The 23,414-nt window shown below is 46.1% G+C and overlaps 10 protein-coding genes across 10 annotated transcripts; 6 read left to right on the forward strand and 4 right to left on the reverse strand.

Annotated features, from left to right (window-relative positions):
• Window positions 1-2,702: 2,702 nt before the first annotated feature.
• On the forward strand, window positions 2,703-4,446 carry TRUGW13939_10896 (uncharacterized protein; the record flags this gene model as incomplete). Its single annotated transcript, XM_035494006.1, has 5 exons — window positions 2,703-2,877; window positions 2,933-3,907; window positions 3,970-4,035; window positions 4,094-4,212; window positions 4,273-4,446. The coding sequence occupies 5 exons, from the start codon at window positions 2,703-2,705 to the stop codon at window positions 4,444-4,446; spliced, it is 1,509 nt and encodes a 502-aa protein (XP_035349899.1).
• Window positions 4,447-4,938: 492 nt separating this feature from the next.
• TRUGW13939_10897 (uncharacterized protein) lies at window positions 4,939-6,235 on the reverse strand (the record flags this gene model as incomplete). The annotated part of the gene is made up of 5 exons (XM_035494007.1): window positions 4,939-5,002; window positions 5,063-5,162; window positions 5,232-5,496; window positions 5,554-5,722; window positions 5,781-6,235. 5 exons carry the CDS (start codon window positions 6,233-6,235, stop codon window positions 4,939-4,941), a joined length of 1,053 nt encoding a protein of 350 aa, XP_035349900.1.
• A 529-nt stretch (window positions 6,236-6,764) lies between these two features.
• Window positions 6,765-8,302, forward strand: TRUGW13939_10898 (uncharacterized protein; the record flags this gene model as incomplete). The annotated part of the gene is made up of 2 exons (XM_035494008.1): window positions 6,765-7,367; window positions 7,418-8,302. Coding segments are annotated over 2 exons (1,488 nt in total), but the record flags the coding sequence as incomplete, so codon positions are not given.
• A 115-nt stretch (window positions 8,303-8,417) lies between these two features.
• On the reverse strand, window positions 8,418-10,210 carry TRUGW13939_10899 (uncharacterized protein; the record flags this gene model as incomplete). The annotated part of the gene is made up of 3 exons (XM_035494009.1): window positions 8,418-8,837; window positions 8,898-9,854; window positions 9,929-10,210. The coding sequence occupies 3 exons, from the start codon at window positions 10,208-10,210 to the stop codon at window positions 8,418-8,420; spliced, it is 1,659 nt and encodes a 552-aa protein (XP_035349902.1).
• A 449-nt stretch (window positions 10,211-10,659) lies between these two features.
• On the forward strand, window positions 10,660-11,750 carry TRUGW13939_10900 (uncharacterized protein; the record flags this gene model as incomplete). The annotated part of the gene is made up of 3 exons (XM_035494010.1): window positions 10,660-10,747; window positions 10,809-11,126; window positions 11,212-11,750. The coding sequence occupies 3 exons, from the start codon at window positions 10,660-10,662 to the stop codon at window positions 11,748-11,750; spliced, it is 945 nt and encodes a 314-aa protein (XP_035349903.1).
• Window positions 11,751-12,187: 437 nt separating this feature from the next.
• On the reverse strand, window positions 12,188-14,302 carry TRUGW13939_10901 (uncharacterized protein; the record flags this gene model as incomplete). The annotated part of the gene is made up of 11 exons (XM_035494011.1): window positions 12,188-12,338; window positions 12,398-12,471; window positions 12,524-12,554; window positions 12,629-12,841; window positions 13,045-13,331; window positions 13,389-13,526; window positions 13,578-13,684; window positions 13,749-13,795; window positions 13,849-13,930; window positions 13,986-14,038; window positions 14,091-14,302. 11 exons carry the CDS (start codon window positions 14,300-14,302, stop codon window positions 12,188-12,190), a joined length of 1,395 nt encoding a protein of 464 aa, XP_035349904.1.
• A 560-nt stretch (window positions 14,303-14,862) lies between these two features.
• TRUGW13939_10902 (uncharacterized protein) lies at window positions 14,863-16,203 on the forward strand (the record flags this gene model as incomplete). Its single annotated transcript, XM_035494012.1, has 5 exons — window positions 14,863-14,929; window positions 14,980-15,081; window positions 15,151-15,431; window positions 15,503-16,037; window positions 16,097-16,203. The coding sequence occupies 5 exons, from the start codon at window positions 14,863-14,865 to the stop codon at window positions 16,201-16,203; spliced, it is 1,092 nt and encodes a 363-aa protein (XP_035349905.1).
• A 367-nt stretch (window positions 16,204-16,570) lies between these two features.
• On the forward strand, window positions 16,571-17,308 carry TRUGW13939_10903 (uncharacterized protein; the record flags this gene model as incomplete). The annotated part of the gene is made up of 3 exons (XM_035494013.1): window positions 16,571-17,020; window positions 17,072-17,134; window positions 17,186-17,308. 3 exons carry the CDS (start codon window positions 16,571-16,573, stop codon window positions 17,306-17,308), a joined length of 636 nt encoding a protein of 211 aa, XP_035349906.1.
• Window positions 17,309-17,529: 221 nt separating this feature from the next.
• Window positions 17,530-18,621, forward strand: TRUGW13939_10904 (uncharacterized protein; the record flags this gene model as incomplete). Its single annotated transcript, XM_035494014.1, has 1 exon — window positions 17,530-18,621. The coding sequence occupies one exon, from the start codon at window positions 17,530-17,532 to the stop codon at window positions 18,619-18,621; it is 1,092 nt and encodes a 363-aa protein (XP_035349907.1).
• Window positions 18,622-19,000: 379 nt separating this feature from the next.
• TRUGW13939_10905 (uncharacterized protein) lies at window positions 19,001-23,191 on the reverse strand (the record flags this gene model as incomplete). The annotated part of the gene is made up of 5 exons (XM_035494015.1): window positions 19,001-19,579; window positions 19,673-20,122; window positions 20,203-20,506; window positions 22,011-22,820; window positions 22,896-23,191. The coding sequence occupies 5 exons, from the start codon at window positions 23,189-23,191 to the stop codon at window positions 19,001-19,003; spliced, it is 2,439 nt and encodes an 812-aa protein (XP_035349908.1).
• Between the last annotated feature and the right edge of the window lie 223 nt (window positions 23,192-23,414).

Here is a 23,414-nt window from a genome sequence, read left to right on the forward strand (position 1 = left end):
TATTTTGGTAATTTGGCTACTCCCAGCAATAGCTTATATAGAGAATCTAAGAAAACGAAACATGTGGTCAGTTAGCAATAAGCCGTACGAGTTGATTTTGATTTCGCAGTCAAACTGTTCATAGCATTGACAGGAATTGATCACACGCTACCTTCCTCAATACGTATATATTGAAATGAGTAGCCGTAGAATGGTCAACTAGCGACATCAATTGAAGGCATCAGTTGAATTCGCTCTGTTTACCCTAACCTCGAACACCTAAAACTTTATGTGTACATATGCAGAGCTTCTACATCGCATCTATGCCATGGCGATGTTATATGTTGTTGATATTCCATTAGGAAAAGGTCTCAGGTATGAAAGTTGGTCTTTTCAAAAATGTTCATGTTCGTTTTTCTACATGGATAGATATATACAAACCAAGTCATACCTAAAATTGAATGTTCTCAGTGCTCAAGTGCACGTATCTATATATCAATTGATGTAAATTTGAAAGCTCAAGAGTATGAATAAGGTCAACTGGTATGTAGGTTTCTTGTTTCAAAGTTTATACTCTTGGTCAACGACTATGGTTGTCGCGCTATCACTTCAACATCTCAATGAAGAAGTAGTTACATAATAAATCTAAATGGCGCCGTATACATGTCAACTGGTACCTAGTCAACAATATCAAACGTTATGAATGCGAGAAATTTCTATGAAATCCCAGGACACAAGATTTAAAAAAAAAGCTTTGTTCGCTTTGGGAATTTCACTTAATATAACTCTAGCTAACATTTGATAAACACCTAAAAATTTGCACGCTACGGAGAAAATGATAATCTCCCAAAACAGTATGCTCTTAGAGACGTACATGTAGCTACAATGTAGATACTACTGTTACGTTTGTATATAAGCACATATGAATTGTTGTGAATATGTCTTTAACATTCATATCAAAGCCACATCAATTGATATATGTAAATCCATGCCGGAACATCATTGATATTTCAACTTTTATTTCAGTATTAAATTATCAACCACATTTATTCTTAGTTTGATAGTCTCTTCTCATTGGTACGTTTGTCGCCAAGATACGTGCATACAACCCTATTTTTGAAGGAGGAACATGCGTATGCATACTCAGCATTGCGTGTCTCACTGTCTAAGGATTTCTAAGCAATGAGAAGGCTAACGTTGCACTGTACGTAAACGACAGCCAAGGCCAGTGACGTCAACTCGTACTGATATCATTAGTGATATAGTAAGAGACAAACGTTTCGATCTTCGTAAGAGTACCCTGATCAAAGTTAGTCCCAGTCCCATGCTGGTCATCTATGGTTGTGTGTTACTATCTCGTTTACTGATTGACTTTCACAGAGCAAAACCCATAATTAGGCCCTGGGGCATAAGATCGACATAGATAGTATCGTCAGTTGATCATGCTGTCCCGGGCGAAGATCGTGGTTCGACATTGTCTAATTTTCTAAAAAATCGTGAACTAGCCCTCAGTCGATCATGTTGGTTTCTCCAAGGTTCAGCAATATCTGAAAGGAGAATATGTACTACACTACAATAATAATTGATGATTTATTATTTGCAACGAACCGTGCTAAAAATGCCTGCCCAAAGGGGAAAAGTCAGGGTCACCGTTGGGGCCGTTATCCGCCCGATGAAGTATAGGGCTAACCCCCACACGGGACGCTACGAGGTTGAAGGATCAGATCCTCCGAGGCTGGAAGTCACCGTGTGTTTGACTCTGGAGTCTGGACTGGTTTAATGATGTTGTCATGTCGAAGACCTTTGGAATCTGCCCTGACTACGGACTACGGAGTAGGAGCTCCCGTTTCTGGAAGCGCTAGGCGATGTCCCTGGCAGTGTGGTGGAGATCTGCAACTGCCCTAAAGTCTAGAGGGAACAGACATTGACTAAAAAGGGATGTGCCCTTTCTTATCAGTCTCTTTATTGGTCTCTTTAGTAGTAGTCTATCACCAAGTGGTACGTAGCCACGGGCTTGGCAGGCATATATCGTGAAACGCGCTCAGGACACTTTGCTGACACAAACGTTGCATTATGGCAGCAAGATTTAATCGCTAAGGTTTAATACTCCACGCTAAGGCTTAATACTCCACCACATTGGCAAATTAGAGGTCGAGAAACGAACATCATCTCCATGTCGAATTCTAGAAGTTCCACTGCACATGGGGCCTGTGAGAGCTCAAGTGACACCGTGACCCCATTCATCTGTAGAATATCGCCTCGCTGTACGGAGTAGAAAGCACGTAGTTATTATTGAAGAGCAGATATGTATATCACTTCTGTTGGAATTTTTTGGTTTGGCAAGCTTACAGATCACAAACAGCCCCGGCTCTCTACCGTGGGAAATAATAGGCGATGCTACGCGTCAAAGACTACGGAGTATATACGGAGTACACAAGAGCTATTCAAGCCGCTCGCGCGTCAAACCTGCGCTAGGGCCGATCTTTTAGGAGATGGGCAAGGGGGGGCGGGCGGGCCGCTACGAGGAGGACCTAAGAATAACACCCTCGTGCTGAGTCTATTCTAGAATATAAGGTTGCTCCATCACCTCCTGGACACTGGAGGTTTGCTTCTCTTGTAGACACACGGTGATTGATCATCCACCATCTCGTTCTTTTCGAATTCTCTAGCAGATTGCTTTCTGGATAAAGTATATCTGTTTTTGTCCGTCATTACTAGCCAACATGAAGTCCTCCCAGGCTTTGATGCCCACGTTGGGCGCCCTTCTTTCATTCATTGCCAGTCCAGCTCTTGCCTTGGATCTTCTCCCTATTGAAGCGCCTCAAGCCGGTCTTGATGCAAGGGCTGCCGACTACTCTGCTCTCAACCTGCAGAGTGTAGAGACTTTCCTTTGGGGCGGTACGTTGACTGTCTTTGGTTCTGCGAAGGACGATGCTGACCAAACTTCCCACAGGCTCTGACACCATCAATACTGCCATCGCAAACCTCACCGTTTACATGAACGGCAAGGAGGAAAACATTCTTAACCTAGAGCGTTTCAAGGATCTCGTTACATCGGTCAAATGTGCTGAAAAGTCGACCACTTTGACCTTGGAAAGCGATGACGCTTTTGCTCATTTGATGGAGGCCTGGGACTGGACCAACCAGCACGAGAACAACACCTTCGTCCTGATTGCTGGAAGCGGACAGTGTTCCTCGAGCAGCAAGCGCCAGCCCTACATTATCGAGTCTGTCGAATACGACAACACCACCAACACTGCAACCTTGAACGGCGCGCAGTCTGATTGGAAAACAGTTGCCCATACCTATGATCTGCATGTCGGTGGCACGCCCTCTTCGAAGTTGGCACAGCGTGACTACTCGGGCTCCTATGCACTGAACTTCACCCACACTATCAACTTCGGCAAATGGGCCTTCGATGCTGTAGAAGGTGTCCAGATAACTGCCGTTTGCAATGACTGCTACACTACTGGCGAGTTTGACTTTAACTTTGATATCAAAACCGTTCTTGGTATTCCAGATGGTGCCAGCCTCACTCTCAACCCCAAGGGCGTGACTGCTGTCGTTAATCCCACTATCGGACTGGTCGGAAAGTTGAGCGGCAGCAAATCTTTCGAGAAAAAATTTCTTACTATCCCCATTGACGGTATCAGTGTCGCCGACATTATTGAATTGGGCCCTGAAATTGCGTTCAAAGGCAGTCTGGACATCGGCCCTCTCAAGGGTACCGCGTCTGTCACCACAGGCGTTACCCTGACCATCAATGACGATGCCGACTTCACTCTCGACCTTTTGTCGCCATCTGATGCCTCTGCCAATGGATGGGCACCCGAGGTTACTGGAGATGACACGACGATTACTGCCATGATCAGTGGCGGTGTTTCGCTTGGTGTTGTGGCTGATGTTGAGTTTGATATCTCGGTGCTTGGTATGTCTAAAGACATTAACTCTAATATCACAAGTAACCATGCTGACATTAATTCTCCATAGGCAAGGGCCTGTCTGCTGGTATCGGCCTGAACCCCCTCGCCGGTGTGCTTCTGTCTGCTATTGACTGTACGTGACACCTTGTAATCTATTTCTTTCTCTATGATGGCTAACGAAAATAATGCAGCATCCGCTGGAGCTTGCGCAGACGACCCCGAGCACCACCAGTACGGTGTTCAGCTGGCTCCTTACGCAGGTGTCTACCTCCAGGCCAGTGTTAGCGATGTTGCTACAGTGACTATTACCGTAAGTGAAAAACGCCAAGCCAGGTCTCATTTTGATCGAAGTGCTAATAAGAAATACCAGTCTGAAACCATTTCCTTGCCATCTACTTGCACCGGATTTGGAGCGGCTTTGACTAGCGGAGTTTCCACCACTGTCGTGCCAACCACGACTGCTGTTCCTACTCCTTCGGGCTCGGTTATCCCGTCCTCCAGCGCTGCTATTAACCGGAGAGCGCCCCGTCCTACCTCCTTCTAAGTTGTTAGAAGGAAAGTGTAAATTGGCGGTGGTTGAATGTATATATTCGCATAGACTTCCTTTCTTCACACCTAAATTTGTTATGAATTCAATTCATTTCCATTCCTTTTACCAACTTGAAGCTGTAAGAGAATTTGTTAAGAGTCATTTAATTGCGAACGACATGCACAACATGAAAATAGAGTTCGGTAAATAAATAGTCAGAGAATAAAAGGATACTCGGCCATTAAAAGTGGTCAGTCGTATCTTCATGTTAATGTGTTTCTTTCGTATTCAAGGAAGAAAATATGTTGCACCAGTTCCAGATGTCACGATTATTAGGGTGATAGCTAGACATTTTTAGGGGAAGATAAAGTACATTTGAACCTCTTATCGAATTTCGAGTAAGTTTGTCTTACTATTAAAACGTCGGATAAGAACATTATTGTAATAATAATGTGTTAGTTGTTGGAAATGCCGAATTCAGGTCATTCGCTGCAGTCCAATACAACCTCATAATTTCGCTTTTTCGAGAGTCGTCTCGGTGAACAATTTCACTGCATGCTCTGCCATTCCCCTGCAACATATTTAGCACCAGTTATCAATTGATATACAGTATCGATTTCCTAAAACATACCAAGAAGCCTGATATCCCGTTCCCCCTGCACCATAATTATGAATAAGCCATTTTCCGCCGCGCTTCTCTCGTTCAATGCGCACGCCTCCCTGTCGACTCGCTGTAAGTAGCGTTAACGTTTGTTCATACCAACCACTTGGAATTAATAGGGATATAAAAAAACACCCACGTCTGAAGCCAACATTATGGCGGATGACCTTGAGGTTCTCGGGGCGTCCTAATTCGGGGCAAATATCGCATGCACGTCGCTTGATTCTTTCAGCAAGCTGCATATCCGGCTTTTCATCATAGTCATGGTGCAATCGAATGCCTCCGATAATAATCCCGCCACCAAGCGGGCGTGGAAATACGTGAGTAAACTCGTCCTTGTTTATTTTGTGCATGTACATGCGTGGTACTGGAATTTTTGGTTCGGCAAGGAGTATCGTTTGTCCCTGAAATAGCATTGAGCCGACATAGTATGCATACAGGAGGGGAAAATGCTCTCTTACCTTGATAGAATGAACCTTCTCATCTTGAACGCCTCCTAGGGTTCTTGCACCCAGCCCCGAGCAGTTATACACAGTAGTGGCGGAAGGAAAATCTTCGAATACTTCGTCAATATGTTCATATGATCGCCGCAAAAATTGCACTCCAGCGTGGAGAAGACGTGACTGCAGCCTATACACATGTTGATGCTATCAATTGATGGTTCATATAAGCAAGGCTATAGTCATACCACGGAAGATAGACATTGGGATTGATCATGAAGGTCGTTAAATCTAGGCCTAGGCTTGCCCATGCCGGCAAATCCCCTGAGTTTACTTCCTCCAGGCCGCCGACAAGATCCCGGTACCATTTCTGTCGTAATCCCTCCTTTCCGTGTATTTTGATATCTTCATCATCATAAAGAAGACGCAGAGGGACTCTTTTCACCCCGCTGCGCAAGTCAAGATCTCGGAAGCGCTGGAACGAAGCCTTCTCGTATGCTGCTTGGCAACCCCAATTGTCATCGTACGAGATCCAATTTGCGCCTGCCCAGCTGGAGCAATAGTCTCCAGTGGATTGATCTCCCGGAAGATGTCTCGCGACCACGGTGATCGAGGCTGTGGGATACTGGCGCAGGAGCTCTGTGGCTGTCGTCAGCCCAATCACCCCGGCACCAAAGACCACGGCTGTTATAGGTTCTGCCATCTTTACGTGCTCGATATTTGAAACTGGATAACTGATAGGATTTTTTCTCCAGGTGGCCGAGTCGACTTGGATGGAGAAATTGATAGTAATGGGCCAATCAAAATACGTTCCAACCAACAAGTATGTCCACCTTCCCGATCCGGGATGCCGAGAACAGACGTGAAAAGACGTTTATGTCGCGATTATATGTATAGGACTGTTATCTATACACAATTTAATACATTTACCGAGTCTATGAACCAACCAAATATAGCGAAAATATCTTTTGAGCATCCTGAAAATCAAGGGTACCCATCGGTAGATCTGATTGGCCAGTTGCCACACGCTGTTATCCACCGACCAACGATCCCGACAAACATGATTCCATCTACACTTCAATACTGTCTCGAAAAGCAGCACCGAGAGAATGTTTAGAAGCAATCATGGCTGTTGGACATGTCGCCTACGACGGAAAAAATGCGACGAAGGCAGACCTGCTTGCACGACTTGCACATCCCGCAATATAACATGTCATGGCTATGGCGACAAGCCGGGATGGAAGGACGGTGGTGAACGTGAAAAGTTACAGATAAAACACATAAAAAAGGAGATACAGAAAAACCTCACTAGGCGAAGAGGCCAAAGTCGCTCGTCGCCCCACAACAGACATGAGGATTCGCAAGACAATAGCGACATTAATCACAGACGTGGTTCGGTTGCTGGAATGCTAAACCCGGTTTTCTTCGCCTCTGCACAAATAGACGAAAACAACTCCATTGACGCGGGCAAAGGGATGCCGGAGAGAATATCCAGCTATCGTAAAGCCGAGTTACTCATGCACTACATGGATTATGTGTTCCCTCTGCAGTTTCGTTTCCACACCCCTGACGTGAACGGCCGGGGATGGTTGTTATGGCTACTCGTTAAAACCGGACCATTGTATCATGCAGCCCTCAGTTTGAGTGCCCTTCACCAATCTATATACTTTCCTAATGTGTTTGGTAATGCATACGCGGAATTGGCTGGATATCACACCAAAGCCCTGCGCGATTTACAAGAATTTCTGCAGCACCTTCGAATAAACGATCATAGAGACGAGAAGAGCCGATTGATGGAAGTCATGTCATGTGGTGTCTCATTAATTAGCTTTGAGGTAGGTCTGGAAAACCCTTACTACTTGTTGTATGCTGAGAATGTCGCTAGCTCTTCCAAGGTGGTGTTAGTGACTGGCAGTTACATCTCGATGCTTTGATTTCAATTATTACAAGTAGAAGCTCTTCTGCTGTTATCCAACTATTGACTGAAACACGACAAAAGCCAGACAGTCGAAATACACCATTGGATTGGCAACATACTGCACTATCATTTCTCATCGCTACGATTATGTGGTTTGATCTACTTGCATGTGCTTCAACGGGAAAAGCACCGCGGATGCCATATGAGTTTCTGTTGGACGAGAATATTGTCGACATGTCTAATTATATGGGTGTACAGAACTGGGTAATGAGAGCTATTGGAGACATCGCCGCTCTTGACGTGTGGAAGAACAATGTTCAAGATGATGATTCTTCTAGCCATTCCGACTTGGTGTCGCGCGGTCGAGTAATCGAGCAGCAACTCGAGCGAGGACTACAGGATCTCGACTCTTCCCCTTTGGAAAGCTATTCAACCACCATGCCCGGTCCATTCAAGAGACTGAACAAAGTAAAAAATGTGACTCGCTCGTTCGCGACCGCTGCACTTGTTTATCTACGAGTTGTATTACTTGGACTTGGTCACGATTCGGATACAATACAAGACGCAGTTTCGAGAAATGTAACGTCTATGAAGAGAATCACCTACCAGCAGGACATGCGTGGTATGGTCTGGCCTATTTGCATTTCAGGCTCCATGGCCGAAACAACGCACCAGCCATTTTATGAAGCTATCGTTAAAGAAGCACTCGGTGATTCACCGCGCGACTTTGGGAATTGTGCTACTATTTTAAAAATTTTAACTCGATCCTGGGAAATACGTCGACTGGACCAGAGCCGGTCTGTTGGCTGGAGGGATGTTATGACGGAAATAGGCATTTGCTTGCTCGTTTAATCAGCTACTAACACCTTTGCTAGCCGGATCTGGTACCAGCCCAGCACGCCTAGACGGATATTTCAGTCTTCTACTCTTGGAGAAATGCTAATTTGCCAAACTAACGGGTTGTACATTAATCCCGGGGTGTTGCGCATTCCTTGCTCTTCAAAATATCCACCACACGTTTTGTTATACACAACACTCTCTCTCCTTGGAGTCTCCTGCCCACAACCTGGAGAGATATTGGAGCCCCCTCATACCTCAACGGTCCCTCTGAGTCAATGTATAAATTCCTGGACCACGCATCCATGGGATTCAATGGCGCCGCCAAGGGTGGGAAATTTTTCCAAATGTCAGTTCCCTGAACCGTACTGACCGGGAAAATAACAGCTGGATAATCGAGGGCATTCCAAACACAAGTGTATCCCCAATATCGGTTCTCATTGTGTACAGAGGCAACCGATGCATTTGCAGGACAAATGATCGCGTCTACATCATGATTGTTCCATTGCAGAGCATACTTGGTTCGCAAATTGTCCAAGTCCCGATTAACCTGGTTGGGATAATAAGTATGTGACTTCAAAATGGATGCAATTGCGAATAATGTACTTACTCGCCAACTCTCTTCGATGGTATACCGATGTTTAGCCTTTTCATCAAGCAGCCATTTTACAATCGGCACTGGCGGCTCATGCCCTTCTTCCAGTGTCTGATGGTATTCGGCACCTCCATCAAGAAAATATGCCTCATTGGTCACATCAAATATGGAATGATGCAGCTGTGAGTCCCAGTCAATGACAGTGTGGCCTTGGTTTTGCAGCTCGACGACGACTTGCTTGAGCGCTCGTGTGATCGGGGGATGAGGCTGGACTACCCCGTCACTCCACATGACTCCAATTTTCAGTTTCTTTGGCACATCAACTTCTTCTTTCCACGGAATATCCAGAAGGGCGGGCTCGTATTTCCAGGGATTGTTCTTCAATGCAGCGATACAAAACAGTTCTATGTCTTCAAGCGAGAGAGCGAGTGGTCCGACGACTCCAACAATGTTTTGCATCCCATCGCTTAATCCACTCAGACCACTGTGTGGAATTCTTCCAATGCTTGGCTTGAATCCATACACGCCATTAAACGCACTTGGCACTCGGATTGAGCCACCGATGTCGGTCCCAATACCCAAAACACTTCCTCGCATCGCTAATAACGCGCCCTCACCTCCGGTACTTCCACCGCAGGTTAAATTGGTATTGTGAGGATTGACCGTTCTCCCAAATAAATTGGAGTCGGTTTCGATGGCCATCAGGGTCTGCGGGTTGGTCGTCTTGACATAGAAAACGGCGCCTTGTTCGCGAAATGTTCGAACAATTAGCGCATCTTCATCGCTAACATGGTCCGCCCATGCAATTAGGCCGGATGTCGCAGTTGTATTCTTGATTTTTATGTGTTCTTTTACTGAAATTGGTAGACCGTGAAGCATGCCCTTTGGCCTGCCGTGCACACGCATGTACTCGTCTAATTGACCTGCCTGGAGTAGGGCTTCGTCGAAATGAATTTCGGCGAGACAGTTTGTCTAGTTTTATCGATCAGCAATGCAGTCCCCTCGAGGTGTACTCTTCACGGCAAGGACGTGTGTCTATTCCTCACAGCTTGATGCGCAATCGCGGCTCTCTTACAAAAGGCCTTTGTCGTATCTACAGCGGAGATCTTGCCTGCCTGAATTAAAGATACTATCTCAACAGCACTCAACTCCGTAATGCTCAGTTCTTGCTCAGTCATGATCCTGCATCTTCGAGGCAGATCCACCAAATCCTTGCTTTTCAGCAACTCGGCTGGAACTCGCCATTCTGGCGGAATTTTGCTCTCTATCAGGGAACGTCTTGTGGCTGCTACGTGCTGCCAAGCTGGGGGTTCAATTTTCCGCCTCATCGTGTTCTGTGGTAGTGTTGAATATAGCACTTGTGTATATGTGTGTGCAAGTCTCTCTCTCGAGTTGACCTTATCAGTGAATTAAAAGACAAAAAGGCGACAATCTTCGAGCATCTTTCTTCTTTTCTTTATACGGAGTCGGCGCTTGTCTATAGAAAAACGGAAGGGCGAGCCGAGTGGGACAGACCCGCCCGCAACGACTTTCCCTGTGTACTTTTTCAACTCTTTGGGACTAGTGAACTAAATAAGACAGTCGTCATTGGCTGGCGGAGACTCTTTCACATAGAATCCAGAATAATTATCTTCGAGTCGAAGCGAAGGATTGCGGGGGTCATCGATGCGGTGTGCGTGTGATTTGGCTTCGTCGACTCTTTTCGAGACAGGACTTTGTCTACCATATCAAGATTGACAAAGTAACAGGGCTGCAAGCGAGATAATACACCATCGCCATGGCTGGTACTGCACAGCAACCGGATACAACTTCCGGGGGATATCCCCAAGGAAAACTAAACACAATCCGGGTTTACAAGCAAAGAGGTATGTATAGATTCTTATGGTCATTGAAGTCGGTCCTAAAAAAGGTCCTAACCCCATCCAGGGCACTATGACTACGAAACAGTTCACTCCATCACAGACTCAACATTACTCTCACATGTAGCGTTCATAATCAAGGACAACGACAACAATGGAGAAGACGCGCCAGTCAATCTTCCCCTCACTTGTGTGTTGGGAAGATATAACCCCGATATAGATTACGAACGCCTCAGCGATGAGCAGCTTGATGCCGAGCATAAAGAGACCATACGCAGCGGTCCGGTGGAGGCTTATGTACATGGAAATGCAGCAGCCATGTTGTACAAGGCAATAAAAGCAAGTGAAAACGGTAGTGTAAAGGTTTGCATTACTTCTACAGCAGGTACGTTTTACCGGGACGGTATTACCGTAAAGGAATATAAAGTGAACTAGAAACTATAACTAACAACGAGGGCCTTTTTTATTAGTGGACGGCGTCGTTCTATTTTTAACGCCAAATGGCCACTCTCTCAACTATCGTTCTTCTGTCCTTCATGGCACTGCATCCCTTGTCCCAGAGCATGAGGTAGCAAAGAAGCGTTGGTCAATGCGTCTTCTTACAAACCACATGGCTCGTGGACGTTGGGATGTTACATACCCGGTCGCCCAGTCGGCCATGAAATATGTACAGGTCATCGAAGTTCAAATTAGAAGCGCAAGTGCAAAGGTCCGAGGTGCGAATATCGGTGATTTTGAGCCAGATACCGTACTTGGAGAGTCGCCAGGCTGGCAGAAAAAAGATGTCTGGTCGGGGGTTGTACCGTTATACGAGGTTCTGGGTACTCCGGTTTCAAGTGGAGTTATGGGAACGCAAGGCGAGAGAGACGATGCTATACGACAAGTTGAACATTGGCGAGGTGGGCGGAATGAGGCGTCCAAGGAATATGCAGAGAGGGTCGCTGCTGTCGGGCCCGTTGAGAAGGACATGAAGGATCAAGTAGAGAAATGGAAATCAACTCATAATTAGGTGGTAATAAAGCAGGTATCTTGTTTCTCATGGAAAGGTCTGCAGTCCCGGTCTCAATTCCATTCCGTAATTTGCCTGTTAATATTCTCTCGAAATTTAATCGCCAATTCTACATAGGTTATGGACGAATGGTACTAAATAAAAAGGTTTCCAGATAGTCGCATATGTGACAAAGTGTACCGTGAACTTGAGATTATTGTTGCGATCAATTAGATTTAGCCCTGTCGTTGGATGTACTTTTGATACTCAAAGTCTAAAATTGTTTTTTTCTTGCGCATGCAACATCTCTCGAAACGCATTACACCAACTAAAGCTCAATGAGTGATCTTCTAATATTCACTTGCCACATAAAGCTCATCGCGTTCGCCCTGTGGCCCAACCATTCGCCTATTGAAAGTTAGATTTTGCGCATCACCTAACAAACTCCCCTAGTCAACTTACTCGTCTCTTCTCTGTAGATATAGCGCCAAAGTAAGGGTAGCGGCAGCGCAAACAATTAATGCCACAGTAATCGAGTTTCCGACAAGGAAACGGGGAGCATAAGTCGTATTGTACGATAATAATGGTATCCAGGCATTGAAAGCGTATCTGTTCAAATTAAAACTGAGCCCAAAGAAATGTGATGTGGGCAAGGTGGCTTTGCTTACGCTATGGAGTTTGTCGACCCAAGAATTATCAATCGTTCAAGGCTATCTCCGGCGCATACCTCGTTAACCATGGTCTGTTCATCTTTAGCTATGATCCTAGTCATGTATCAGAAAGGTTTGGATTACCAGAAAAACTGGGCCCGACCCTTGCGCGAATCTTGAACCACTACAAGTCAGTCTATATTCACCAAAAGGAATATAAAGGTTCAATGTTGTCGGTATCTATCTCACCCTGTAAGGTAATATGATGCCCATTTTAACCCGAACGGCACACCATCCCAGATAGCAAGGTTCATTGCCGCAAAAAAGCACACTGTGAGAGAAAAGTATACTATTGGGCTACGGAGCCCAATCGAATCGCTTGTCCAGCCGTATATCAAGGTTGTAAGGATCGTTATAGCGTTCATGACCGTTGGATAAGTGTTTATGTCTGTAACCGGATATCTGCGGTTGTCAAACGTCGTCTGTTAGACTTGGAGATACTCCATTTGTACAATATGATGAAGGATAGGGACCAAACCTGTTCAGACTCTTGAGCCATAGATTCATGTAGGAGCCAATGTTCTCGCTACAGATGAAAAACCTGCCATACCCATAATGATCAGCAAGGCGTACATCATCTGACTCTTTAACCCAGAGGGACTCACGTGTAATAAGCCGTGTACACCCAGAAATGCCATTTACTGAGAACACGCTTCACGCCGGTCCAAGTAATTGGCTCATTTGGCTGCTTTCCAGCTCTCTTCATGCGCTCAATAGCCATCTCCCGTTCGTGAGGTTTAAGCCATGGAGCTCTTGTGTTGGCTGGCAAATCAGGGAGAGCAAGGTACCCCCATATTGCCATGGGAAATGTGATGACTCCGTCAAATACGAACAGCCATCTCCACCCAGATAGGCCACCCACCCCGTTCATCCCCGAATACAACGCTGCTTGCTATAGATATCCCTTATCAGTAGTGAAATTAGAAGGAGAAGAAGAATGATTCAATACCAGATAACCACTAAACATAGACCCAACAAAGGCCGAACCGAAGAAGATACATGCCCGTTTAGCTAGTTCTCTCTTCGTATACCACCCACCCAGCACAGTATGCACTGCAGGGTAAAAAGTACCTTCCGCAAGGCCGACCTAAGTCTATTAGCGTATCATCCGAGTTTTTTAGTGGATATAATCGCTTACGAAAAAGCGACATATGTATAGCTGATGAGGTGTTTTGACAGCGGCCGAGGCAAATGTTATTATGACCCAGAACAATTCCCAAGACGGACACCACAGAGATAGTCGAACTTGAGTTAGTGTATAGTTAGCGATAATCCCATATTCAGAAGAAGAAAAAGGAAGAAAGCTAACCTCGTGTGCAAATCATTTGTGACGGTATCTGGCTAATGACATAACCTCTTTAGGAAGTTAGGGTTCTGCTGCTCCGGATCAGGGCAAGGCACCAGCTCACATTGTCCACATGGTAGTAAATGTTTGATACTCATTTCCGACAACATTGAGCTCTTCTTTCATGCCGGAAACATATGCATTTGCTATATATCATTCATTAGCCTGTACACTTTGCTTTGATTGGTCGAGAAGCCTTACAAACGTTGTTCGAATTGAGATTCTTCGAAAAGTAGGAAAACCCAGCCCATGTCCTGAATTTCACATCAGTCCAGAAACTTTCTACGTAGAACACATAATACGCACAATATAAAGAAATCGATCTTCGAGACAAATTTCCGCTCTGCCGGTGGGTAGTCGAAAGTATCCCAGACTACTTCTTTTAGTCGCTTGCCAAAGGTCTTTTTCTGGGCCGGTTCTGAAGATAGCTCCGTGTTTGCACTGCTGCTATCGGCTGGATGAACATCTGCACGAGTGCTTTGCGCGATAGCAGCCTTTCCTTCACGCACTTCAGCCATGGTGGTGCGACTTGACGCTTTATCCAGATTTGAGAGAGATTGTCCGTCGATAATAAATCTATACAATTGGATGAAGATTGCCTTTGTATTTTTATATTTTTCTGGCTACGAACTACTGCAGACGCTGCAGCTTGTCATAACCTTCTTGTCTGTCGCGCATTAAACGGTTGGAATTGCGTCTTCTAAATGCAACCCCCACCAGTGGCAGGTTTCTCGGTCAATCAGAACAGTAATACAGGCGTAAGAACAGCCCACGGCCATCCATATTTATGCTGTTATCTATTGACAGTCGGCAAATTCCTCTAGGCGCGAGTCATAATTTCCTATTGCAACAAACTTCGCTGCGGGGACGGATTGTCCCCGGCCTGTGAGGTTGGCAGACGGGAGGCATACACAATCTTAGTGAGGAATGAGGTGATCCGACATACACGTGCCGAATCCCTCTAGACTCGCCTTTCTCTCCGACCTGCGATGTGGACGACAGGATAAATAATTACGATGTTTGGAAATTCCCAGTGCAGATTGATACTGTATGAAGCGAGAAGAACATCACTGAAGAAATGCCTTCGACAACCGCCCTTCCGGTCTTGAAACCGTATGTCACGCCAGCTCAGACCAAGGACAACTGTATGTTTTATTGTAGCCAACGAATACGAGCATAAGCTAATACAGCTTAGTGGACTGGGCAGAGTTGGAAGCTCTCGACATCTCTCTTCTGAAACAGCCTGGTGGAAAGCAAGCACTGGCAAACCAAGTCTTGAATTTTATCAACAACAATGGTAATTCTTGCCTGAACTATATTGGGAATTATAAAAGTAGTGATTAGACTAATGATGACAAAACAAAAGGCTTCTTCTATGTAAAAGGCCACGGACTCACAGATGAACAGGTCAACCGCCAATACGCCATTGCGCAGGCGTTTTTCGATCTGCCGCTGGAAGAAAAGGAGGAATATGCCTGTAACAGCGCGGCGGGGGATTTTCGCGGCTACAAAGGCCGATCGACAGGGGATCTTGCAGCAAGAGATAATGATGAGAGATACAATATTCCCAAGTTCACGCCGGAACATGAGCGGCCACACCCGCAGCTGATTAACCAGCATTACGAGGAGATTAAAGAGTTTTCTTTGGTATGATGATTGCTATCGTTACTACCACCTGTGTTCAAGTAACATGCGCTAATGAAATTTGTGAGTGCTAGCATATCCACAATAAAATACTCCTACCGCTGCTTCGTCTATTTGCATACGTGCTCGAAATAGACGAAGAATACCTTGTCCAAGTTCATCGCTACGAGGAAAAGGGACTAGAATATCTCCGTTATATGCAATACTACCCACGCAGCGCGGAAGAAGATGCAAAATTAGGCAACCTGTGGTCCAAGGGCCACACTGACTACAATACGCTTACGTTTCTCTTTTATCAGCCGGTGGCAGGCCTTCAAGTGCAGCAGCAGGATAACACGTGGAAATACGTCAAGTCAGAGCCAGGGGCAATCATCGTGAATATCGCAGATGCACTCGAGTATTTGAGTGGCGGCTTTCTCAAGTCTACTGTCCACCGCGTTGTGCGCCCACCACCAGACCAAGCCGACAAGCCCCGGCTGGGGTTGATCTATTTTGCCAGGCCAGAGGCTGCAGTGAAGATGAAGCCGGTCCGCAGCCCGCTGTTGGAACGGTTAGGGTTACAAGTCCCCATAGATAACTTGAAGGCCCTAGAGGGCGTGACAGCTGAGGGTAAGTTCGTACTCGGGAACTGTGATTTTATGGACCGACTAACTTCTTGTGCTACCCAGAATGGGCTCGCGCTCGCATTGCCAAAGATCATCGATTCCGTACCGGTGTTGTCAACCAGCAGGAGACCGAGATTTTAGGAGGAGTGCATCAGAAGTACTATGATTGAATTTATGGTGATGGTGTTGTCCAGCTAGCATATGTATACATTTTATAAAAGGCATTATGACAATTGTGACCTTCCAACTGATGTCGCTCTGAATTTTCGTGTCGTATACGTCAAAAGTCATCGAATATTTAATCAGCTCTAGCCACATGGCAATTTTACTAGCGGCCGCTAGAAGCCCAAGGAATTTCCCCTGCCATGATAATAGTCCCGATAAAATAGTTGCCTTGGACTGGTGGCACTAGAATTAATAATTGACCTACGACACCGTCTTGATCCTCAACTCAAGAAGACAGTTGGCAGCTACGATTTTACTAGGGGTAAAAAAGTAGAGAGGAGATAAGAAAGAGGTCACCATAATCACCCCAGCATGTCTCTTTTCGCTCGCCTCCACGCCTCCATCTTTGGCTCCTCGGGGCCCGAAGCAAAGATCGCCATTATTGGACTCGCTGGTGTGGGAAAAAACACTCTTCTTCGACTCATCAACGAAGACCAGATCCAGACTATTTGCCATCCGAATAGCCCATACCTGTATTACAAGACAGGGAAGAATTATCACCTACGAATGAACTATGTAATGACATACGTTGGGTACGACGAACCAGGCATGAGCAAGATCTGGCTGGGCGAACAATTTTGTGACTCGGACGGAATAATTCTCGTGATTGACGATGACCATGACAGCAAAGCCGAAGCAGCCGAGTGGATGGAGGCCTATGTGAAGGGGTTTCGAAGGGAACGTTGGCCTGATCACTTCCCTGATGTTAAGATCCGCGAAGGAATACCATGGCTAATCTTGGCCAATACGAAAAAGAGCGATGTATGGTCTATCTAGGTTTGTATTTTATTTGGTAAACGCTGACAAGAATAGAATAAGTTGACTATAGGGGAGGTTCAACGTTTTATGGGGCTCGACGAATTGCAAATTGACTATGTAAGCTATTCTGCACCATTTAAGCCGATCTTTGCTAATTGTTTGATATAGTACGTTGAAGTAGTAAATATTCTCACTGGTGAAGGAGTTGCAAATGCCTTGAAATGGCTGCGTCAGAGGGTTGACACACCGGTAGAAAACCGACTGCAAATGAGGGAAGTTAAATCATCATAGTGTCATAATAACATTCTCTATTTATGGAAGCAAAAAAGAAATACCCCAAACTGTAGATCTTTTTTACTAAAATCGCCGGGAAAAAAATCCATGTCGGAACATCTCCGAGCGCATCCGTATTTCTCTCCGCTACAGTTTTCCCCCGCATTCCGCTTGTGCTGCATATATGGAGGCCCAAGTAACATTAAACAAATAAAAGTGGTTAGAGCACAGACCTGAAGATGACCGACGGCATCCCGAAATTATATCCGGGGGAACAGCTTGACAATGCCGCTGGCTTTCCAGTTCTGTTCAACTACTTCCCTGCTGATCCGAAAAAGGCCCTCGTCGTCTTCATCCCGGGCGGCGGCCACAATGCACGGATTTCCTACGGCGGACACCAAGGATCAGACGAAAAGAACTTTTTGGCACATTGGATGAACCAGCACGGACACGGGTTTCTTGCTGTTTCATATCCGCTTGAAAGCTCACCTCCTATTATGCCGGCTACAGCACCGCAGTTTCGAATTCGAGACTGGGGCAAACAGGCCGCAGAAGTGACACACCGGGTGGTGAAGCAGTATGGGTTGTCTGGACGAGTGGTCCTCATAGGTTGGAGCATGGGTGGGAGAATTGTTGTTCCTTATAGTGTTGCTGTACGGTCTCTAGGACTACACGTCGACTTGTATGTGGGACTCGCCGCAACACCTGGTTTGCACGGAATGCGGCCACCACCACCGGGAATCAAGAGCTCTGAATCGGGTTACGGGGCATTTACCAACATGAGCAACCTTTTCCTAGCGCAAATCCATGAACAGCAGGCCATGCTAAATGGTGGCCGTACCATTGTCCCAGATGATGTGTATGTGCGGGAGTATTTTGGATATACCCCGGTCAGTCTTGCAGGATGGAATTTACGATATGACCCGGCTGGTCATGGTCAAGCCTTTGTTGAAGAATTTTGGACGTCCACCAAAGATGCAGCAACAGACCAGGCAGAGCACCTGCCCATGATTGCTTCTCTCACTGGCAACAGTATTCTGGATACTCGCCATGTCATCATGGACCAAGCAACATGGACATTTATGCTCACACAGAGGTTCACACGGATAATAGAAACGAGAAACCCAAAGAGTGGGTTGACACAGGCGCGATTCGAGAAACTGGCAGACATGGTGCATTCCCCGCCGCGACAATTATCCAGGACTATACCTGGGAATCATTATTTCTTCCTTGGGGAACGTGGAGCCCGCCAAACGTCCGATGCTATCGTTGAGCTATTAGCGACGGCCATTGAGTTTGAAAGTCAATTTCAAGAGATTTTGAGCGGATAGATATTTTATAGCCTGATAGAAGTGGGCCTAATTATGCGAAATTAGAAAAAAGATGTTCTCAATCAATTTCATGAAGTAATGTCTCTCATTAGTACTAGGTCCTTGAGGATGGGATTTCTCGTCCGACATGTTGCGGAAGTTGTACAGGGAGTGATGAATTGAGAGCAAAGGACTTGGTTCGGATGTTTTTTTTGTTCCATGATACATGGTTTTTTGTATACTTTTATACGCGTATAATATGTCTACTAGCTTGCAAGCGTTGTATGGGTGAGTAGTGTCCGGTCGTTGAAATGAAACTCGCTACTATATGCACATATCTAATTCAGCAGAGATAGAAAACACCAGTCGCGTTGTATGTAAAAAAAAAAAAAAGAACAGACTATTCACTCGTTATCAACCAATAAACTCCTGAAATCACGCTCCCAGCAAACAACGCCGTTATAAAGCCTGCGCCAGCCCGATCTCCTGCCGTAATGGGCCTTGGCGTATCAGATGTACCTGTGCTATCGTCCGTTCCAGCAGTAGGATTACTGGTGCTATTTCCACCAGTTGTCGAAGTCACAGGGCCTGAAGTCATGTTGTATGGAATCAGGTTGGCCCAGAAAACATTGGTCGTGCTCATGGATTCTTCAAGGCCAATCCACCCATCCCAGCTTTTTATTGACCACCGTACACCACAGGTATTGTTGCTATATCCTGTGCAGGCCTCCGCAGCAGACTGGGCCGAGATTTTAAGCGCGGGCATAATGGTAGTATATGTTGACGGTACGATGAGGGCGGTAAATGCAAGCCAACCAGCAGTAAGGCCTTTAAAAATAATTTCATTATTGTCGCAGGTCTCGCTGGTTTCGCATTGAATGTCAGTGAGTGTATTATTATATGTTGCAGACGCAAATGTGCTGAGAGTTGAATTCATCAGCCCATTGACTGGAGTGAGCCAAGTCGACGAGTCGTTTGTCTATGGTCGAGTTTTGTCAGCTAACTGTTTATCAAAGAGCATTCTCCCACCCTTTTTTAGAAGAAAACAACATAAGGTAACGTAAGCACATACATAGTTATACATGTACGCTGCGCCCATCAGATACGCGCCGTAGTTGTACGTCCACCTCGTGTGGTCTGGCTCGCTGCAATTGTTGCTGATGCTAACTGAGTCGGCGACAGCCCAGGTCGATGTATCTACCAATAACTGTGTGGTCGACCAATCCCAGATCTTCTCAGCCCAGTCAGCATAGGTATCATTGTTGGTGTATCGAGCTAGTCGTGCGGCTAGTTGGAAAAGCCCGCCATTGGAGATGGAATTCTTCATCGTAAAACCGCTCTCATAGTTCCATATCTGCCATCTCATACCTCCTCCGCAGTCTTCCGAGTCCCAGCGTTCGATCTGAGTGTTGTAGACCCCCTGGGCGAGGGATAGCCATGAGTATCCATCTGATACCTCGGGAAAGTTCAATTCAGCGGCGGTCATGGCGGCAAGGCCCCAGAACATCTGATCGTCGTTTCCCTATGGATTCCGATACGTTTAGCCATGGACATTTAATAGCAGCAGATGGGTCCATTTTCCGGGATGGAGGAGTGCCTTACAATATAACTACTATAATTCGATGGCATATAGTCGCCATCACCAGCTTGCCACTGCATGCCAGTGCTAACCTCGCTATTATACGTCGTATCTCCAGTATAGTACCAGTACTCAATCAAAGCCATAAACATAGCGCCACCTTCCCACCACGTGTTTGGAATCTTGCCGGGAATCTGGCCGGTTTCATTTCCGGTGTAATGAATCATCATGCCATAGGCGGCGCTGCTGGCAGCATCGATAATGGATTCTACAAGTAGGTAAATGTCAGCGAAGAGCACGCAATTATTTCTTTTCTTTGTGTGAGAACTAAAGGTCCCGAGCACGTTCAAAGCACTTTCAGGAGGCACGTACGGCGGTCATCGATGTCGAGAGTAATAGCCCCTGTAATGGGAGCCAGAAGCAACAGAGGCAGCAACACGATCTGGTCCCGCCATGATCTGTATTGGGGCATAGTTTATATGATGTGATGTTTGGTGAACTGTGAATTGGGATTCCAGGCGTCACCGTTCTTCGATAAATGCGGAATGAAGCAGCCAGATGAAAGAATGGACGTCAATATGTCTTGACAATTTCAACGAATGTATAATACACAGAAAGTCAAACTGGTTTGGTCAACTGTGACGCGTCATCTCCTTTTTATACGCTCGATGGGAAATGGGATAAAGCACGGGGTAGTAGCATGCAAATATAATCTGCGTCAAGAAGGAGGCAGCGGGGGCATTGCTGCCTATGATCCACTTGAACGGTCGCAGATTATTGAACCTGCTTATTATCACCGGTCCGCTCCAGATCTCAGACATCCGATCCTTATTATTCTATCTCGTCCGAGATGGACGCGTAGTACACGCACACAGGGTGACAGCATAGCCAAGGACTCGCGTCGTCCCAGTCTCGACGCCTCCAGAAAGAGAGATGAGTGGGCTACGTGCCACAGAGAGTCTGGTCAGAAGCAGAGCCTGAAAGTCCACGTAGCAAACACACGCAGCGAACGAGGCTTGGCTAGATTCGGATATTTCGGGAGACCCAGCCAGCGGGTTCCATTGGCTCGAGTTGCAAACTAGGGTTATGCTAAAAAAAGCTTGGATTGGACACTGTCTAATCACTGATCGAGATTGCGCGGCAAATGATGCGGTCCGGTCATCTATTGGCCTATCCCAAAATCACTGTGGGTCTGGGTTACGAAGACAATCTTGAATAGCTTCAAAGTTACGTTTCCCCACCTGGTCTGGCGTGCGTTATTTCTCTGGTTTATTCGACTCTTCAATATCGTTTCCCCTTGTAGTTGGACGGACTGGCCAATTAGCCTGCAGGATAACTTGTGATTTGTTGGCCTTGGTACTTGGGTGTTCTATACAGTCACCTAACTCTGATGCCTGAGGGTCGAGGTAGTTGTTCAGACTGATCAATTCTATGGTTGTCAAGTCACTTAGCTAAACCTAATGATCCTCACCTTAACCCTAGAAACTTTATTTTGGCAAAAGGGCTGTTTGGAACAAACCCTGTACACTTAAAGTCAATCAACCTTTCAACGTTGATAATTTATGACACTACAACCGGTTAAAAAAACGCCCGTCACATCAATTGATTGACATATAGAATTTGAATCGAGTTTTACTAGCCATAATAGCTACGTAATGTGTCAACCGCACATCTCAGATGGGCAATGGGTTGTTTGACCGCCAACACGCCCACATTGACGAGAGTCTATAGGTAGATAAGCAAACTGTTTTTCCAAATATATATATACATGTATATATACTTCCACAGCTTCCATCAGCTGTACTAAAAACTGGCAAATTCAAGACATCACGCGCCGACAGACCCAACAGTAAATCCACTCACAATATCACTCTTCCCATCTAGTTTGATCTCCCGTCCCCCGCGACTGCGCGCATTATCTCGCCCAGCCTTGATCGCTACGGCTTTGTGTGATTCCCACTCGGATGCAGTCATCTTGTTGTCTTCTTCGCCTTCTTCCAACGGCGGAATCAAGCTCTCGCCGCCAGCAAGCCGTTTCATTGGCGCCTGACCAAAGGGGCGAATCAAGTATGCTAGGCTGTAGCGAGTGCTTTTGCTCTGTTCACCTGGGGCAAAGGTCACGCGGTGCATGTTGCTTCGCAGAATGCCTGCGCTCCATTCTACCATGGCATCGCCTAGGTTGACAATTGCGCAGCCGGGTTGCGGCTGGGCGTATACCCAGCTGTTGTTGTCCTTGGGGTCCGCACCCGGTGAGAGGAGTTGCAAACCGCCAAGCACGTTGAAAAGAAGAGTCAAAGATCCAATATCCGTATGGCCCAACAGACTTGTCTGGCGGTCCTGCTCGGGCTGGGGTAGATAGCGTAGCATCCGTAGTGCAGTTCCAGAGGGACGAGTCTGTGGCTGGAGAGCGACCAAAGTCCCCTGTGGCAAACGTAGTTGAGTCTCCAAATGACTACACACCAGAGAGAGTACTTCGTATGCTTTTTCCATATATGTCTTTATTTCGCTTCGGCTGTTTTCGATCAACGGTGGGTTTGGGAGGGGATCAGATACGCCAGTGATATCGTCTTGTCCGATGTTGTAGAACTCGCAACGATCCGGTCGACCGTCTTCAATCTTCAAATTTCCAACATGTTTATATCTTTTATTCTGTCAGCCTGAACTGCTCATCTGCGAATATCCAAACAATCGAGAATCAACGGGGGGCTCGTCATACCCGAATAGATGGTGGGGTGGCCTGTAAGCATATTTCATCAATTCATCTTGTTCCAGAGCGTTGACTTGCTCGTTAATCTCAAACATCCGTTCGGCATGCTCAAGAAACTTCTGTCCTTCGGGACAAGTGGTAAAGTCAACCAGAAAAAAACCCGACCCTCGCGATGCGTTGAATAAAGCTACCGACTCTGCTTCATCGCGGGCTAGCAGTTTGGCGTAAGATAGCCGGGGGAGCTTTGCGACGGGAACATCAGAGGGGAATGGAGGAACTTTTTTAAAATATCGTTCTGTAGGCATTTTGACTCGAATTATTTATGTTATTTTGTTGATAAACGAAACACTCAAAGCATGAAAACTTGTGCAAATATAATAAAATGTATCATGTCAGCGCAAAGCTTCTAAGTACTTGTATGATTAACAAAGCCAGAAAGCCGACAGCCCCGCGTCAAAGTAACAAATAGCGTGGTAGACCAACACTCCTATCTACCAACCTTTCATTGTTTGATCCTTCCACCCATTA

The sequence above is a fragment of the Talaromyces rugulosus genome, chromosome VI (assembly GCF_013368755.1).
Source record: "Talaromyces rugulosus chromosome VI, complete sequence".
In the NCBI taxonomy this organism is placed as follows: Eukaryota; Fungi; Ascomycota; class Eurotiomycetes; order Eurotiales; family Trichocomaceae; genus Talaromyces; species Talaromyces rugulosus.